At 47.9% G+C, this 18039-nt stretch overlaps 1 protein-coding gene across 1 annotated transcript in view; it reads right to left on the reverse strand.

Annotated features, from left to right (window-relative positions):
• Positions 1 to 6763: 6763 nt before the first annotated feature.
• Positions 6764 to 18039, reverse strand: part of Snx1 (sorting nexin 1) — a 41176-nt gene continuing 29900 nt past the window's right edge. The window contains exons 6-15 of the mRNA XM_004628825.2: positions 17043 to 17184; positions 16371 to 16449; positions 15452 to 15527; positions 13589 to 13702; positions 13311 to 13404; positions 11422 to 11627; positions 8779 to 8922; positions 8194 to 8274; positions 7754 to 7825; positions 6764 to 7194 (exon numbers count right to left, since the gene is read on the reverse strand). Of these exons, the coding sequence (XP_004628882.1) occupies positions 7144 to 7194; positions 7754 to 7825; positions 8194 to 8274; positions 8779 to 8922; positions 11422 to 11627; positions 13311 to 13404; positions 13589 to 13702; positions 15452 to 15527; positions 16371 to 16449; positions 17043 to 17184 (1059 nt within the window). The 3' untranslated portion in view covers positions 6764 to 7143. The remainder of the gene's footprint in view (positions 7195 to 7753; positions 7826 to 8193; positions 8275 to 8778; positions 8923 to 11421; positions 11628 to 13310; positions 13405 to 13588; positions 13703 to 15451; positions 15528 to 16370; positions 16450 to 17042; positions 17185 to 18039) is intronic.

The raw sequence follows: 18039 nt of genomic DNA on the forward strand, positions 1-18039 counted from the left end.
AAAAAAAAAAAAAAAAAAAAAAAAAAAAGACAAGAGCAAAAAAACCCCAAGAATTCATACTGGAGAGATACAAATGTAATGACCTTAGTGAAGAGTTCAGTTGTAGAGACTGGATATAGTGGCATGCGACTGTAACCCCAGCGTTTGGGAGGATGAAAAACAGGAGAAGCACTACAATCCGATCTGTGTAGTGAGACCCTGTAAACCCTGCAGACCCTGTATTAAATACATTCAAAAAAAAAAAAAAAAAAAAAAAAAAAGAGCTGTAAATCATACCTCGCAGAACATCTAATAATCCAAGCTGGAGAGAAACCTGCCAAATGCAATGAACGTGGCAAGGTGTTCAGTCCCGGTTCCCACCTGTAGTCCTGCAGTCCCCCTAGCATTCCCAATGGAGAGGAATCTTACAAATGTGTTGAATGTGGCAAAGCATTCGATCTGAACTCACCCCGGAACAGCTGCGATTTCAGCCTCGGGAGGAACCCGAGTAATGAGGTGACTGTGCCACAGTCTTCAACCGGCTCGACACTCTGCACAGACCACTCATGCAGGTGAGAATCTCACAGACTCGCTGAGCGCAGCAAAAGTCTTATCATGTGAGCCAAACAAGCACATAACGCACACTGGAAAAATATGGCAAAGGCTTTTGTGACAATTCCTAACTGGTTAAAAAAAAAAAGGATGCACCGGATTGTTCTGCTATAGTGAAAATAGCTTTATTTCTCTGATTATAAAAGTAATATACAGAAATTCTAAGCAGCATAAAATAGTTTAAGAAACTGAAAGTAATGCAGAATTCCACCTCTAGAAGCAACCATAGTTAACAATTCAATCAACATCCTCTTCATATATAAAAGTGATACAATGTAAATCATAACACACATACAATTCTGTAAGTGTTTCTTTCACTGCATGGCTCTACGATGCTCAGTTGTGCGACTGTACCATAATTCATTTAATCCTTTCCTTGTGGACACCTAGGGTTTGCAGCTGTGAACAAGACCCTGATGGCTGTCCGTGGAAGGCCTTCCTCATGAGACTCACGGAGATGAGCACGCGGCCCTGTCCCCTGGGCCTTGGGAGTGGGTCCACTTCACCCGACCATGTCCTTGGTACGGGCTGGCTTCTAGAAGCATTGTGAGGGTGCTCAATGAGTGTTCTGACATTAGCAGATGCTTTCTGTCTCTTGCACTTACATAGCCCCATCCACAATCTTGAAAAATGCCATTCAAATGGGTCACATGAGGCCCTGGGTTCAGTCCCCAGTACTGCACCAAAAAACCAAAAACAAATACAACCTTGCAGCTGTAATTGTGAGACTGAGGTGGGCAGAAACCGAGACAGAGCACTGCAGGAACAAAGCCCAGCACAACAAGGGCTCCTCCGGCCACACAGAGGGATGGACAGGGCACGTTTGGAAGCAGCTTGCCTGAGCTGGCAGTGCTGTCCCAAAGAAGGGGAGACAGGGCACAGCAAGCCGTCGGCCCTCACCGGTGGCTGTGCACGCCAGCTGGCAGAGCTTGCGACAACTCAGTCATTCCAGTCAGCTGTTTGGCAGCTGTTGCTGTGGTCATGGAGTTACAGACCTGTGAGGTCACAGTTTATACTTTGGTGAGAACACCAACATGAGGTCACACCGCTGGTGTCATGGGACACTGGAGGTGACATACGTATGCATTATGCCCAAGGTTCAGAGGACAGGGTTGAGTTGCTGGCATCCATTTTCCCTCTCAGCCCTGGCCTCCCCTGCCCAGATGTGGAGTAGAGAATCTTAGCCCCGTCTCCAAAGTGTGTGGCTCAGGCCTGTGCCAACTGTAGCAAAGATGTGTCTTCTCTGCGTGGGGCGGGGTTGCCATTATCCTCCCTTGGCCCTCCCAGCTTCACGTGCTGTACTGGTGAGAGAATCCTCCACTGGGGAATCCACTGCCTGTCCCTCCCAAGCTGGCCTGCCATCACGAGATCCTGGCCGGCCCTCCAGTGCTCCCTTGTTAAATTTTGAGTCTGTAAAGAAGCCCTTCATTTTCCTTAGGGCTCCCAGCTACAAGTGCACACAGTGGAAGCTTTCTGGAAGAGTTCAGAGTCACTAGTGTTTACGTGTGACACTTTCTCATCTCTTTCTTCAGATATCCTCACACTGAACCTGTGTACGGGTATCAGGATTTCTTGAGCTTAAGTCCCCATCTTCAGGTGGAGCCGAGATTCTAGGGAAAGCAGTCCGGCAGGACAGGCACAGGACCATCTCCACACCTGTCTAAACTCCTAGTTGTCCCTCTGCCCAGGTGCTGGCGCCCCCAAGGCTCCCTGAGCACTTGTACTGCCTCTGCCGTGCCCTGGGCCGTACTTGCTCCCAGACAGCTGATGGCTCTTCCTATTGTTGCCTCTGATCCTCTGAACAGGCTTAAATCTGCCCCACCTTCAGACAACAGAGCCTCCCACTCCTCCTGTACTTGTTCCTACCTCTAATCACCACGGCCTTCCCCATGCAGAAGCCCCTCAGCGACCACACTGCTTCCCCTCCGTCTGCCCTGTGCCCAGCTGCCCCTCTGGAACCCATGTCCCTCGCTGTCTACCCTGATACTCTAGCCAGAGCCAGGGGGCCATGCTAGCGGTCCAGCTCTCCCTCAGGCCTCTCATCAAACCAGTGGCGAGGCCCAGGGCTTCTGTCCCCCTCAGCCTTTCCCCATGCTCCGGCCATCATTACTGACCTCCTTGAACCTTGGATGGCTGTGAGGAGCCGAGGCTTCCTCCTCACGGGTCCACATCCCAAAAGGACCATGGCTGTTCCCTGCAGGAGCTTTCCACCCTTACAGCCCCACGTCCACAATGCTAGTGTTTTCTCATGCACAGTTCAGTCGTTGTTCTCCATAAATCTCTCCCTTCTGAGTCTCAGGGAAGAGCTCACATTCTTACTTTATGCCCTGTCATTCCCAGTAGAAGTTTCTGACCCAGAAGCACACATCTGCTGCTGGCCTCAGTGTCTACTTTTGCAGCAGTACACAGAAATTTTTTTAATTAATTATTTTTTTATGTGTGTGTGTGGCCAGCTCAGTCCACCAGGGGGCGCGGCTGGCTGGCATGTGGGGCTGGGGGATTGAACCGTGGTCCCTGTGCTTTGCTAAGCTTGTTCTAAGTAGGTGCTTTAGACCACTGAGCCATCTCACCAGCCCCAGTACACAGAAATTGACAAGCTCAGCTGAGCTTGGTGGCACATGCCTGTAATTCCAGTACTCCAGAGGCTGAGGCAGGAGGACCCTCATGACTTTGAGGCCAGCCTGCACTACAGTGTCTCAAAAAAAAAGAAAAAGAAAAAGAAAAAGAAAGGGAAATCCACAAGCTCTGAGGACAATGGCCCTGTCAGCTTTGGGACAGAAGGCTCAGGAGGAAGTTCTGAAACTAGAGAAGCATTCATCCCAAGGGAATAATAAAGCATGGAGGGGCTGGGGATACAGCTGTGGCATGAGTACCTGCCTGGCAAGCGCAAGGTCCTGAGTTTGATCCCCAGTACCACCACCACCAAAAAAAAAAAAAACATGGAAAAAGATTTTTATCAAAAGCCTCCTTGAAGAGAATTACAAACATAGGAAAGGATGATGGTCAACTAGTTAGCCTAGTGCTGGACTAAGATTATCACTGTTGATTCTTTCTTCTTTGGTAGTGCTGGGATTAAACCCAAGGCCTTATACATGCCAGGCAAACCCACTCCAATGAGCTACACTCTCCAGCTCCATGACTTTTTACTGATGTCACCCCTCTCCCTCTCTCAACATTTTTATGTATTTATATCTGTTTTCTTACCGTGTTCGTGGAGACTAAGGGCATCAACACTCTAGTAGCAATGAGCACATCCTCAGCACCCACATCTTTGCTTCTAAATTCCATCTCCTTTACAATGAAATCAAGATCCCCTGGAGAGATGGCTGATTCTAGGCCTTGGGCAGGTAAGGTATAAGATGCCTGGTATACTAGTTACACCAGAAAGTACTCAATTACCAACACAGGACAGCTTGAGAATCAAAATCTTGCAATAAGTACAACAGGAGTCTGCGCCCATATTGGTAAATAAGTGGTTAAAGAAATGGGGAGAAGGCTGGCCAGATAGCTCAGCTGATTAAAGCACCTGTTTACACAGACACAGGAACCGGAGTTTGATGCCTAGTGTGCTGACACGCCACTGAGATTGGGCATGGTACCACACGCCTGTGACCCCAGCACTTAGGAGGCTGAAAACAGGATCACTAGGAGTCCGATTTGTGTAGGGAGACTCTTTAGACCCTGTACTAAATACACAAAAAAATAAAAAGAGGGGCCGGGGAGATGGCTCAGTGGAATAAGTGCTTCCCAGGCAAGCACAAGGACCTGAACTCAATCCCTGGTTCTGCAAAAAAAAAAAAAAGAAAGAAATGGGGAGAGAAGATGGCTTTCTTTGGGTGTAGAAAGTCAGCTACTAAAGTGTAGAGGGCATTATGGAGCTGGACAATCATACTGCTTAATCATAGCAACAGCTGATTCAGACAGGACTAATTGCAAATTGATGCTAAACAGCACACAAGAGTATTTTGTTCACATATCATAGAACAAAATACTTGCATGACCCCAAAGTAGGTCCCACAGATTACGCCAGGATCCAGCACTTACGTCTGTGACATTCCTGTCCAGAATGTAAAACATCAGCCTAAACGTGTCATCAGACAAATACAGATTAAGGAGTACTTTAACAAACGAATAAACTGGCCAGTAGTCTTCAAAAATGTCACAGTAATGAGCAAGACCCTATCTTAAAAATAAAAAAGCCTGGGAATATAGCTCAGTGTGAAGTCCCTGGATTCAATTCCCAAAACAGGAGAAAGAGGGAGATTGAAAAAGTCACTCTGCATAAAAAATTTCTATAAGAACTTTATGAGGACAATTCACAAATTTGAATGTGGACTACAGGTTAGAGGTATTACATCAGTGTTAAACTTCCTGGTTTTGATAGTTGTTCTGAAAGTATGAGAGAATGTCCTTGTTCTTAAGGAAATATGTCTGCAGTTTCTGGAGTGAGGGGGTATCACTGGGTACAATTAACTCAAACGAATCAGAAAACACTTGTAAACTACTAGAGATAAAACAAATGCAGTAAACACTTGGTAAATTTGGTTAAAGGACATACAGGAACTCTGTGATATGTTTGAAACTTTTTTGTAAGTTTGAAATCATACGAACCAGATGTGGTGGCGCATGCCTGTAATCCCAGCACTTGGGAGACTGAGGCAGGAGGATCACTGCGAGTTCAAGACCAGCCTAAGTTACAAAATGAGCTTAAGGCTAGCCAGAACTAGATATACAGCCTATCTCAAAAAGACAAAAAAAAGAAAGAATATTTCTTTTTTCTTTTTTTTTTGCAGAACCAGGGATTGAACTCAGACCCTTGCACTTGCTAGGGAATCACTTACTGAGCCATCTCCCCGGCCCCAAGAAAGAATATTAAAGTTAGAAAGTTACACAAAAAACCCCCAAAAGGTTCCAAAATCCACCCTCCAAAACTGAGAATCCAACAGTATAGGCTCAATCAAAATTATGGTGCAGTCAACCTCTAGAAAGTTTCAAATTATATATCCTTACAAATACTTTGATGATATAATATAGGATACTTGTAAATATACAGTATTAACAGTAAGATACAAAGGATTTTATGTGTATATTAAACTATATAAAAGCAAGCACATAAAAGACTGGAAAGTTAAAATCAAAGGTGAGGATGAGGGTACTGGGCCACGGGGAGACTGAGTGACTCCTTCCAGCAGCAATGGCACTTGGCCTCGTGTACATCTGGTAGTGGAAATCAGGGCTGTGACTGCTTCTCTCACCCCTGCCTGCCCCTCCCAGACCACAGCTGCTCACCCAGCACTGATACCAGCAGGTCCTGAAGCCCTGCGCAGGGGCACCCGGTGTGGCAAGACTCCCGCGGCAGGCAGCCCACCAGCTCTGCCGCACTGAGCTTCCAGTCTGGTCTGACCAGTGGACATGGGAGCACAGCCTAGCAGTGACTGAGACTGGCCCCCGGCCAGACCTGCAGGGACCACTTGGACGCCCTGGCCCGATGCTTTCCTCTCTTGGGGGCTCCTGCTGGCATGCTCCTTTGAGGCACAGGCAGTAAAGCTACCGTGAACCTCCACAGGCTTCTGAGGCCCTCAGAATTACCCTATCTAGAGACAGAGGGCCTGCATCTATCAGGTCAAAGCAGAAAATCCTTATTCCTTTCCACCTTAACAAGAACATCCTGTTAAGGAGGTGATGGGTTCTGGGTATTGTTTGGATGCTGAGGATCGGGCCCAGGGCTTCCAGCATGTAAGGAAAGTGGTCTACCACTGAGGTACACTCCTAGTTCCCTTGAAGCAATGTTTTGATGAGTGACAACAAAAAGGGTCAGAACAGAGGATGTGCCACCAGAAGGCAAGACTCAGAGAGCCCTGAGCAACTTAGGGGAAGTAGGAGAGGAAGAAGTCAGCTGCTTTGGTGGACTAGGTTTTGCCTCTCTAAATGTAAGAGCTGTTTTTAAGTTCTTTCCCTAAAGAAGTAGGAATAAGAATTAAGCAGATTAAGAGATCCTCGGAACAGGCAGCTAAGTGGAGAGCAAGAGGCCCCAGTGCCATAGGGAAGCAGCCGCAAACACCTGTGCGCTCCTGCAGAGAAACTCACTAGGCCCTGGTTAGGCGTATCCACATCTGCTTCCCTGCTGCTCCCCAGCCTGAAGCAAAAAGCACCACCATGCTGAGTCACGTAACCTGATTTTAGAGTATTTTATTACACAATCTTTTCATGGCACCATCAGGAGTAACAGAAAACGTTATTCCCAGTTCCTAAACCACACCCTGAAAAATATACATTTGTATTTATATATTTATACCAATACTCCACCCCTACTTCATAATCCCACCACCTATTGTAGGTCTTTTGCTTAAAGCAGGAAACTATTCTCTTAGGTAAGAAAATATATATGAAGCTAAATGAAGTACTGGTTAGAGAGGGAGCAGCTTGGTCCTGGGGCAGGGAGGAAGGGGCTAAGTCCAGCCCAGGCAGGATGTGTCACTGAGGTGCACCGAGGGGGAGGACAGTGTATAAAAAGGCAGCGTCACGCAGGTGGGCTCTGGAATCCTTGGTCCGTTAGGAGATGGCCTTTGCCTCAGGCAGGAAGGCTTCCCAGTACTTTGCCAGCTGCAAAGAAGTGAGGGGACAGTAAGCAAGTGCCCCCATCTAGTGGCAGAGCCTAAATGCGAAGCAAGCACAATGCCATGGCAGTCCCTGAGCCCCCAAGCCAGCTGAAGGCAGGTGTGCCCAGCAGGTGCCCCCACTCCCGAGACCGTCCCAAGTGCAAAGGAGATCTCAGAAGACAATCCTGGCCCTGCCAAAAAGGGAGCACCCAATGGAGGCCACAGCTTTGTTCAGCTCAGGGAGGCTCCTCACAATGGGACCTAACTGTTTTAATACTTACTGGGGCGCAGCCTGGGGAGGGCACTAGGTGGTACCACAGGGTGGCCACTCAGTGGGAAGGAGTTAATTTACAGGGAGACGAGATAAGAGGTTGTCTTGAAACACCGCCTCAGCATGGAATAGGCTGACAGAAAAGCCCTGACAATACTGTGCTGGAGCAGCAGGGGTACTCTTGATGGCTACCCCCACCTCAGAGCATGGCCTGCCAGTCTTTTCACCAAACCCCAGGTAGGCACAACCTTTCAAACACGGTAGGTATGAGTATCATGCAGAACTTACATACCTGCTGCTGTGAATATAGGAGTGTCTCGAGGTACTTGATCACGTGGTTTTTGAAGTCCTTGGATTTCTCTTTCTATAGGAGACAGGATTCTACACTGACCCTCAAGACAGTTGCTCCTTCCCCTTTTGATGGGACGGTAGAGTTCATTGCTGACGCAGGCCAAACAGCCAGAGTCGAGCCAGCAGCTGAATAGCTACAACTCCCAGCGAGCCTTACCAAGGCTCTGGAAAGCTTTCCGGGAGGGCAGGGCTGGGGTAGAGGAGGGAATAAGGCTGGGAGCCCGGTGGGTGCAAGGCAACTACAAACTTGGTTTTGTCTCACTGCTCTGGTCCAATGGAGCCTGAGGAAGTTGTGCAGGCACACACATGCGCATGCACACACAGGCCACGCCTATCCATGACACCTGCACACTAAAGAGAAGTTAGGATCTTCCATCTCACCTCAAACCGTATCACTTCTTTCCGCACCACTGTTGAAATCCTTTCAAAGTCCCTTTCATACTGAGTCACCCGAGACTCCCACTGGGAAGAGGAAAGAAAAGACCACTCAATATAAGTGGTTTTGTTATTAAGCCTTCACATTTGGGCAACAATTCTCCATGAGACCTAAACTGATCACTGTGTCTGTCCATCTGTCTGTCTGGGTAGCATTAAATGTGTAAGAAGTCCAGCACACAGGTCCAGATCCTGCAGCCCACCTTACAGGCTGGCTGGAAAGGGTAAGCAAGTCTCCCCCAAGACCGCTAATATTTTAGTAGCCTCCAGTTCAGAGAACAGCAGTGCTAGAAGCCCCAGAGAATCAAAGGTTCTCCTCCACAGCACCCCCACACACCTGAATCCCTTAGGGAGCCCTTTCATGACCTCTGCCGAGATGCTGGCTTAGGTCAGGTGAGAAGAGAGCAAGACCAGGCCTGCCCTCATCCAGCTCCATAACCTGGTCAGTTGTCTTTCCTGCTGTGTGCTCCAAACATGAGGGATAGGGGCAGGGCTGTCAGGACCAGCGAAAAAGCCCCGATAGGGTGTTACCTCTGTGATCTCGTCCTTGGCCTGCTGCAGCCGGTCAGGCTTGTTGGCCCATAGCAACCGAGCCTCAGCTTCTCGTTTCTTCTGTAGCATGGCCTGCGCATCCTGCCAGCGCTGCCACATCTTCATACGCTGATCAAAGGCAGCCTGTGGGAGAGTTGGGAAGACAACCAGTTCTTCAGGGGCCTAGGACTCTGGGGTGTGTGGTCAGGGGTGTTGTCCAGGAGCCAGGCCAGAGAGACATGAGCAAAGGCAGGCTCTGCAGCTATGTGTATGTGTATGTGTGTTTTTTTAAAAAAATGTATTCGGCAAAGGGTTTCACTACGCAGCTCAGAATCTAGTGATGCTCCAGTTTTTAGCCTCCCCAGCAATGGGATTACAGGCATGTGCCACCACACCTGGACTCGGGGGCGGGGCCAGCACGGCATGTGGTGCCAGGGATCGAACCCTGGTTCCTGCCCTTGCTAAGCAGGTGCTTAGTCTGCTGAGCTATCTCACTGGCCCTGCAGCTGTGTTTGTGTGCAGCTCAGAGGTTTAATGTCTAGAAGCACATGCTTGGGTGAGATCCTCTCCCAGCCTCCTGCTATGAGCCAGTGCCATGCTGTTCATGTTGCTCCATGGTTAGGGGCGCAGGAGGTGGTGGTGGCAGCCTGGTGCCAGTGCCCAATGCTGTGGCTCTCAGCAAAGCCAGTCTATGCTTTGCCTGAGTACCTGCGATGTCAGGAGGTAATAACCCAGAGGAAATGAAAGCCAGGCTCCCGCTTTCATGGAACTTATCACATAACGGGTTACGCGAAACAGAAAAGGCCATCAGGGCAACATCAGTAATTACAAGCAAGTATGCAGAGCAGCAGGAAGACAGGCAGGACCTGTACCAGCCAGCGAGAAACCTGGCCTAGCCTGACCTGCGGAGCTCCAGGGTTGCCAAAAGATTCTTTAAACAAATGCACCTGCCATGGGACACACTGCCGTTGCGGTGTGCATGTTCACCTGCTTAGATGTAGATGATCAAGGCCTCTCGGAAGCTCCCCAAGGTCTACCTGCTGCTTTGCTCAGTTTTCACTCCCTCACATGATAAGCACTTCCAGAGAAGGGCAGCTGTTGGTCTAACTACACCAGCTCCTACCCCACAGTGGCTCTGCGGGCCGCAAAGGCAGCGTGGACCCAGGCTCTTCACTGGGCCGGCCTCCTAGCCTGTGCCACTCGTTCCTTACCTTGCAGAAGTCCCGTGTATAGAGCTGGGAATGGTGATGCACACCTGCAATCCCAGCACCTTGGAGGCTGAGGCAGAAGGCCTGCCATGCGTTCAAGGCCAGCTTGCATTATATAGTGAGCTCAATGCTAGCCTGAACTACATAGTGTGACCCTGTCTCACAAACAAAACATTTCCTGAATGTTTTCTAAGCTTCCTTAATGTGGGTCTTTGTGAAAACATTAACTTTAGGAATGCAGTGTCATCAAAGACACCTTCTTTAGCACTGTAACTTCTCCTCTGCAATTTGAACATCTCAGAGTCAAAGGATCAGGTAAAAGGTGACTTCATTTTCAATGAATATGCCAACCTACTCGACTGGGCCAAGAGTGGTCCATGTTCAGGGAGGGCAGGAAAGAAACCTTGCTCTTCTCTGTAGTGCCACTGCCCGCTGCTGATGATGTGAGGGTGCAAAGGGTCTCAGAGGAATGGCCTGCTTACAGTTCTGAGGGCTAAGGCATGTGGGCCCAACCCCAGCCCCAGGACCTACAGCCTGGCCTCCTCGCTTCCCTGCCCATATAGGCCCACCCTGCAGGGGTCTGGTCCCAGAGTGTTGCTGCTCAGAGCAGGTCTCCCCTGGCCAGGGCCCCTGCTGGGCTGGTGCTCCAGTCTGCGCAGTCTGACCAGTTCTGAGGATCCCACGGCAGGTTACTTGTCAAGCCTCTGATCCCTGCGGAGCGAGTAGCAAAGCAGAAGCACAGGGAGAGGGTGGACACTGAACAGCCCAGCTCCTGACACAATGCAGAAGCTCCCTGCTGCGAGACATATCTGTCTTGGGGATGAGACTAGTGCCACTCTGAGCTTACAAATCCTGGTCCCAAGCTGCACCAGATGCAGATGAAGTTCTTATAGGGCAGGCACCAGGCTCCTTCTCAGTTCTTTCCTCTATCTCAGGGAGTCCATAGGAGAGCTAATCCCAGTGCCCCATCAAGCTTTCTTAACTGCTGGGAGAGCTCACAGGAAACAGGACTGCCGGGCTTGTAGAAGCCAGCAAGTGCTTTTATCAAGCAGGATAAAGGCGCCTCCCACTGTTAAGGCAGCAAAGACCAAAGCCCGAGGAAATCACTGCTCTGGAGAGCGAGACAGCAGGCCTGTGTGAAGCACTGCTCAGAGGAAGGAGCCCTGGGGACACTGTCCAGTTTCCATCACACACAGAGGCACTTGGACTCTGGAGTACTCTTCTCAAAATGCATCTGGGAAATTGGCTGTGGGTCTCCAAATAATTCAGTGACAATTAGCTAACAAAAGGACTCGGCTTTCAGGGCACGCTCTCTCTTAAGGGTGTGCCTATTTATAAGCTACACTCAGAAGAAACTTTCTTGGGAAGGGAAAGAACACAGGAATGACCAATTCCATCAAGGGGACCAACAGAAGGAAAGGAATCTGAAGCTTACTCGGACTATGGCCAGAAGGCGAATGTAGTCACTCAGGAGCTCAGCAAGAAGGAAGAAGTCACTGTTGGCCTGTTCCTGGTGTAGCTGCTCAATTTTTTCTTCCACCTCAGCCAGCTGGGAGAGTGCCCGTGACAATGCTGTGTTGTCCTCAGAGCTCCCGAGCATGGCTAGACTCTTTGCAAACTGGGCTGTGTTCAGCGCTAGCTCTGGAAGGAGGAAAAGACAGAGGCCCCTCTGATCTCACAAGGAAAAGGAACAGCTGGCCGTGCACAACATGCCTTAACGGAGCTGCGCCCTGCACAGCACACAATGGAGGGCTGGGGGGAGTGGTGGGCTGGGCAGAGGAACAGGGGCAGGAGGCACCCACTGTCCTATGACTCACTAGTTCAGGTGTGCTTGAAGGAGGCAGCCCCATCATCCCTTGAGAAGCAGTAACCAATTAATTTGATTTCTTGGGATTTTTTGGTATTGGGAATCAAATTCGGGACCTTTACTTGCCAGGTAGCTGCTTATGCCACTGCGCTATCTCCCAGCCCTGCCCATTAATAGGAAAAGGCCAAAGCAATCTACTGCTGGGGATGGAGCCCAGAGCCTTGCACATGCCAAACAAGGGCTTCACCACAGAGACATCCTCAGCTGTTTTTGTTTTTCCTTTTTGAGACAGGGTCTTGCTACGTCATTCAGGATACACCTGAGCTCAGTTTGTAGCCCAGACTCGTCTCAAACTTGCAACAATCCTCTTGCTTCAGTCTCCCAAGTGCTGGAATCACAGGCGTGCATCATCATCCCTGTCATCCCAGGCAAATCTTTTTTTTTTTTTTTGGTACTGGGAATTGAACTTGGGACCTGGGGCTTCCCAGGCAGGTGCTGTACTACTGGCTGTGTCCCCAGCCCAAAGACCTCTTTCTTATTTTTATGCTAAAGCTTATGACTTGCTGCCTGTCTTAGTGCAGAGTGCTACAGAAAGTAAACTTTTTCTAGGATGGGCTGAATAGTGGCTTTGCAGATCACACATTACCTCTGCTGCCTATTCTCTTGTCTCTTCATGCCTCCCTTTAAAAATGTGAAAATCATTCTCAGCCTGTGAGCCTGGTTGGTTTGCCACCCATTAAAGGCCTCATGTTAAAGGTCTATCTTTCAAACTTTTTTGTTTTTTGAGATAGGATCTCACTGTGTAGTTGAGGCTGGTTTTGAACTCAGTAGCAGTTCAGGATGGCCTCAAACTCACAGTAATTATCCAGTCTCAGCCCCCTGGGAACTGGGATCATAGACATGTGCCACCAGGCCCACCTCCAGATTGCTAACCATCAGGGTATTTAAGGCAGGGAAGGAAAGCATTCAAGCTTGGAAAACTTTGACACCTCTTAAGCAGATCCTACCGAAGAAAGATCAAGAAGGGTTAAAAGATGTGTATGGCTTCCCAACATTTACACACTGCTGGTATGACCACGTAAGCTAAGGTACTCATGACATCATCATCATCATCATCATCATCATCATCATCATCATCATCATCATCATCATCATCATCATCACCATTTTTGTGGAACCGGGGATTGAACTCAGGCCCTTGTGCCAAGCGCTTATTCTACTAAGCCATCTCCCCGGCCCCCTCGTGACATTATTTTGGGTACAAGCCATGAATTCCAAACCTATCAGAAGCCCTGATCTGGGGTCAGTATGTATCTGAAGTGGCTTCCTGGCCTTCCTCCCAGGTAGAATGTCCGGGCCTAGAGTGGCTTATCTTCTTTTAAGATCAGAACATCAAGAACAGTGTGGGCAGAGAATTTCAACCTGGATGGCTCAGAGGCTTGGGAACACATGCCCTGCCACCTCCAGCTCCCTGGATACAGTTCTTCCCAGGCTCCAGGGCACCTGAGAGGTGTTACCTTTCCTGTGGTTGACCAGTGTCTCCACCACTGTGTGCAGTTTCCGTAAGCGCTGTTCCTCACATTCTACCTCCTGGAGCTTCTCCTCAAACCACTGAAACACACAAGTCCAGAGCAGCAGTGGTTACAAAGAGCAGTCTTTTGCTAGCAGGGTTTGTTGCTGCTGCTTTTTCTCTAAAAGGAACTGAAATTTTTTTAATTAAAAAGTCTCTGTCAGGACATCTGACTCATAGAAGTCATGGGTGGAGAGAGACCAGAGAGGCACAGGGGCTACTCACAATGTCTGATTCATTCATCTTGATGGTCATTTTGCTGACCGCATCTGTGGCTTTGTTGAACATCTTGAGGAGACCAGCACCACTCAAGGTCTGGGTACCCACAGCACGTGGCAGCTACAAGACCAAGAAGGCGGGAGGCCAAGTTATCTGTTGCCCCTATTTTAGGTTCAGAAGAATTAGTATCCATCAGATGACATGCCCAAAACTTGCTGAATGAATATTTAAACTACAGATGGCTATAACTGTAAGCAATTATGTCAATCTAAAACTAGTATATGCAAATGGAAAAATTAAAGAGTCATGTTAAAAAGAGTCAGTAAAATTTTCCATTTTTGATATTATTTGTAGAGAGTACACTGGGCCAGGTGACCTCACGCTGAGTTTGTCTGCCCATGCATACTTCTGTTACGTCACCAATGTCTCGGGGGAGCATACTATGAACATAGCTGGACTGAAGGCCCTGAGAGACTCTGAAGCTGTGTTAGATCCCACTGAGGTTGCCTCAGTGAAAAGTGTCCAAGGACAGGAGCATCATTTATTTACACTAAAAAGTAACATTTTACTTCTCTGGACTTGACAAAAGTGACTTTCAGGTTGGGAACATTTCTGCTCCAGGGGACTCTTGGCAGATGATCTGTTTTTCTGCGGCTGGGAAGGAAGGCTACTGACATCTGCAGCATCCAGGCCAGGCATGGTGCTAAAGCTTGCTACCTACAGGATGCCCTACCACAGAACATAATCTGGCTCAGCGTCCACAGTGCTGATGTGCACAAAGCCTGCTCTAGGGATAGGGAGGAGGTGCAAGGCAGCAAAAAGGAAGCAAACACTCAGGAGCACCCAGTGGAAGAATTGGAAGATTAAAGCACTTGACAGAGACAATTAGATACATCTTGGAAAAGAACAATCCCAAACAACTTAGTAAGATTTTTTTTCATTAGAATAACATTCCATATAAATATATATTTAAGTATACTTTTAAATTAAAATAACACTCTTATCCCATCACTTGCTTCTTCCTCCTAGTTTTCTGGAATAAAATACTGTTTTATTCTAGTATTTCTTTTGGTCTAGAATGACTTGTTTCTTTAGAGATATTTATAAGCTATTTCAAGCTTCCCTTTTAAGTAATCCCTTTAACAGACGCTTCCATATACTAGTATTTCTGTATACCCTCTATTTATGAGAAGGAAGTATTTGTTGATATATTTATTAGTTCTTCAGTTGTTAGCAACTGGGTTATCTCCAGGTTTTCACAATCATGAATAACCCATGCACAGCCTGTAATGAAGACTGTTCACTTAAGTCAACACTTTTGCTACACGGCCACTCTATGGTCCGGGTAACTTTTTTAACCAATGCCCTTAAGCTTCTGGCACAATCTGAGCTGAATTGTAACCCATAAAGACATGCTGTCAAACAAACCACTATAATCCAGGAAGACAAAACTAGCTTGTTGTTGGACCTCTACAACTAGTTGCTTTTGACTCCTGGCACAACTTTTATTGCAAAGGCTAAAAACTATCTGCCATTCTTTTTTTTTTTTTTTTAATTTTATTTATTTATTTGTGTGTGTGTGTGTGTGTGTGTGTGTGTGTGGCCAGCAAGCCCACCAGGGGGCGGGGCTGGCTGGCATGTGGTGCTGGGGGATTGAACCGTGGTCCCTGTGCTTTGCTAAGCTTGTTCTAAGTAGGTGCTTTAGACCACTGAGCCATCTCACCAGCCCCTATCTGCCATTCTTGGGGGCTCACATAAAACTAGGATGTAGCTTGGTACTGAATGTTAGGTACTCAAATATAAGTTTGTTGAAGGAATTAGTTTCATCAGGGATAGATACAAATTACGAAGTTTAGTTTTATACAGTACCTCTTCTTTTTCCAAAAACTCCCTGACATCAGGGTCCTGTAACATGGTAGGGTGGTTCACAACCCTCTGAAGGTACCTGAAGGGTAAACAGTTATCCAGTTAGCTGACCTGGCTTCTTAAGGTTGTGGGTGATGCACAGCACTGGGGGGTAATGTACTTTTCACTATTTAAAAGGTCCTCAGGTACGGCATTCCTGTGGGACTGTAAGATAGGACTCTGCTTTTAAGTACATTCAAGTTCATGTTCTTTTCAAAAAATGAAGGGCAAAATAACTGGTAAAGGCCAGGCATGGCAGCACAGCCCTTTGATCCCAGCACTCCGGAGGCAGAGCAGAATCACAAGTTTAAGGCTATCGTTGGCTGCAACAGAAGTTGGGGCTAGTCTGAGCTATGTGGGAACACATCTCAAATGCGCAAAAAGCAAAAGAAAAAGTGGTGAGCAAGAACTCCATGCTAGGCATGCACACGGGTGACATGTCTGTAACTCCAGCTCCTTGCCAGGTTAAGGCACGAGCAGCCCAAGTTCAAGGCCACCCTAAGAATGCAGACCTTGCCTCAAAAAGGTTTTTAGAAAAGCAAGTAGCGGGGTAGAGTGGGATGGGGAGGCCTGGAGATGAAGCTCAGCGGCAGAGCAGCTGGGTGGAATCTCCAGCCCCCTCCAAAATTAAGAGCAACCTCAGAGCCATTCATATTGCACAGTGAGAATGTGGCTGTCGCTCACTCAGGATGGGGAAGGGAAGAAAAGATGGTCTGTGACTAAGTGGGAAGCTAAGAGACTAAGGAAAGTTACTAGAAACAGTACAAAAGCGTGGCCCTTTAATTCACAAGTACCACTTCTAGTAGGTGAAGCTAACATCTCATAATTAAGTCTCACTTTCTTGTTTGCAAGTTATTAAAAAACATGGCTGTGTGGCGCCTACCTTTCTAGAGCAGCCCTCCGTTTTTCAAGAAATTCTGCAGAAGAAGAATCTTCTTTCCCAACTTTCACTTTTGTCATTCCTAGAATGGAATTTAGGAAGTAAAATAAGCAGAAACCATGAAAAGGAGAAATCTATTTCAAAACATCATCAGGAAAAAAGGCAATAGGGCGAGTCCTACAGATGCCCAGGGCCACTTCCGGTTATGGGCAGGCTCGAGCTGTGTACATTTTCATTTTTTAAAAAAAAATGCTACTGGGCCCTGAACGTAGATTAACAATCAGCTGATAATAATGTAAGTGGGCTCTTCCCCTGACCCCCAACTCAGTTTAGTACATGTCAGCAGGAGGGAACAGCGATCATTTACACAAACAAAATCTGGTAGCTAAAAGTAGAGCCCACTGCACCTAAGGAAAGGGACTGTGTCAGAATATGCTATTTCTCTATACCTCAAAAGTAAGAGAGGGGGTGGGGAGATGGCTCAGTGGAATAAGCGCTTCCCTGGCAAGCGCAAGGGCCTGAGTTCAATCCCCGGTTCCGCAAAAAAAAAGTAAAAGAAACACTGTCAGGCCTCTTTGCTAACCATAAGAGTCCACACTGCACTCTAAAGCAGTCAGTGTATTTAGAAAGCATGCAAAGGGAGACGCCGTGGAGCTGCAGACCTGACTTACTCACCTATGAGGCTCTTCTCAGGCGGAGGAGGAACAATGAAGCCATTCTGAGAGTGCTTCTCGGAAAGCTTCTCATAAAGACCCAAAAAGTCACTGAATCTTCTTTTCACCGCAAACTGTTTACTTCTGAACATTGGTAAGCTCGTCTTGGGGACAGAAAAACACAAGGGAATTTCATTCCAAATGTGGGGAGGAATGAGTATCTTGAAAGCCATCCAGCTGACATCAAAGGGCACTATTCCGAGATCCCTGCCCTTTCACCACCTAGAAAATCACTTTCTTTATTCAGGTCAGAGTAAGTCTCTCTCTCTTTCTCCCCCCCCTCCCTTTCTCCCCTCCCTCCCTATTTGCTTGTTACAGGGTCTCACTTTGCACCTCGGACTCATAGTGACCCTCCTGTTCTCATCCTCCCCAGTGCCGGGGCTCTGGGGGACTCAGCCTGCTCTGGGGGCAGGGCTGGCGTGACATGTGGTGCCAAGGATCAAACTTCAGTCTCTGCACTTGCTTAAACGGGTGCTTTACTCTGTTGAGCTATCTCGCCTGCCCTCTTACACTCTTGAGCTGTATCCCCTATTAGTACTCTGAATCTCAGAAGTCCTATTCAGAAAAATAAACTTAAAAACATAAACTCGGGGCCAGGGAGATGGCTCAATAGAATAAGCGCTTGCCTGGCAAGCTCAAGGGCCTGAGTTCGATCCCTGGTTCCGCAAAAAAACCCACAAAAAAACAAAAAACCAAAACATAAACTATAGGATCATAAAGACAAGCCAGTGTGTGACACATGCTTGTAATCCCGACTGGAGACAGGTGGATCACAAACTCAACCCTAGTCTCAACCCTAGTCTGGGCAACTTAATGACTCAGCAAGATCCTGTTTCAAATTAGAAAATAAAAAGGAATGGGGGGCTGGAGAGATGGCTCAGTGGTCTAAAGCACCTACTTAGAACAAGCTTAGCAAAAGCATCGGGGACCGCGGTTCAATCCCCCAGCACCACATGCCA

The sequence above is a fragment of the Octodon degus genome, unplaced genomic scaffold, assembly GCF_000260255.1.
Source record: "Octodon degus isolate 3935 unplaced genomic scaffold, OctDeg1.0 scaffold00026, whole genome shotgun sequence".
Classification (NCBI taxonomy): domain Eukaryota; kingdom Metazoa; phylum Chordata; class Mammalia; order Rodentia; family Octodontidae; genus Octodon; species Octodon degus.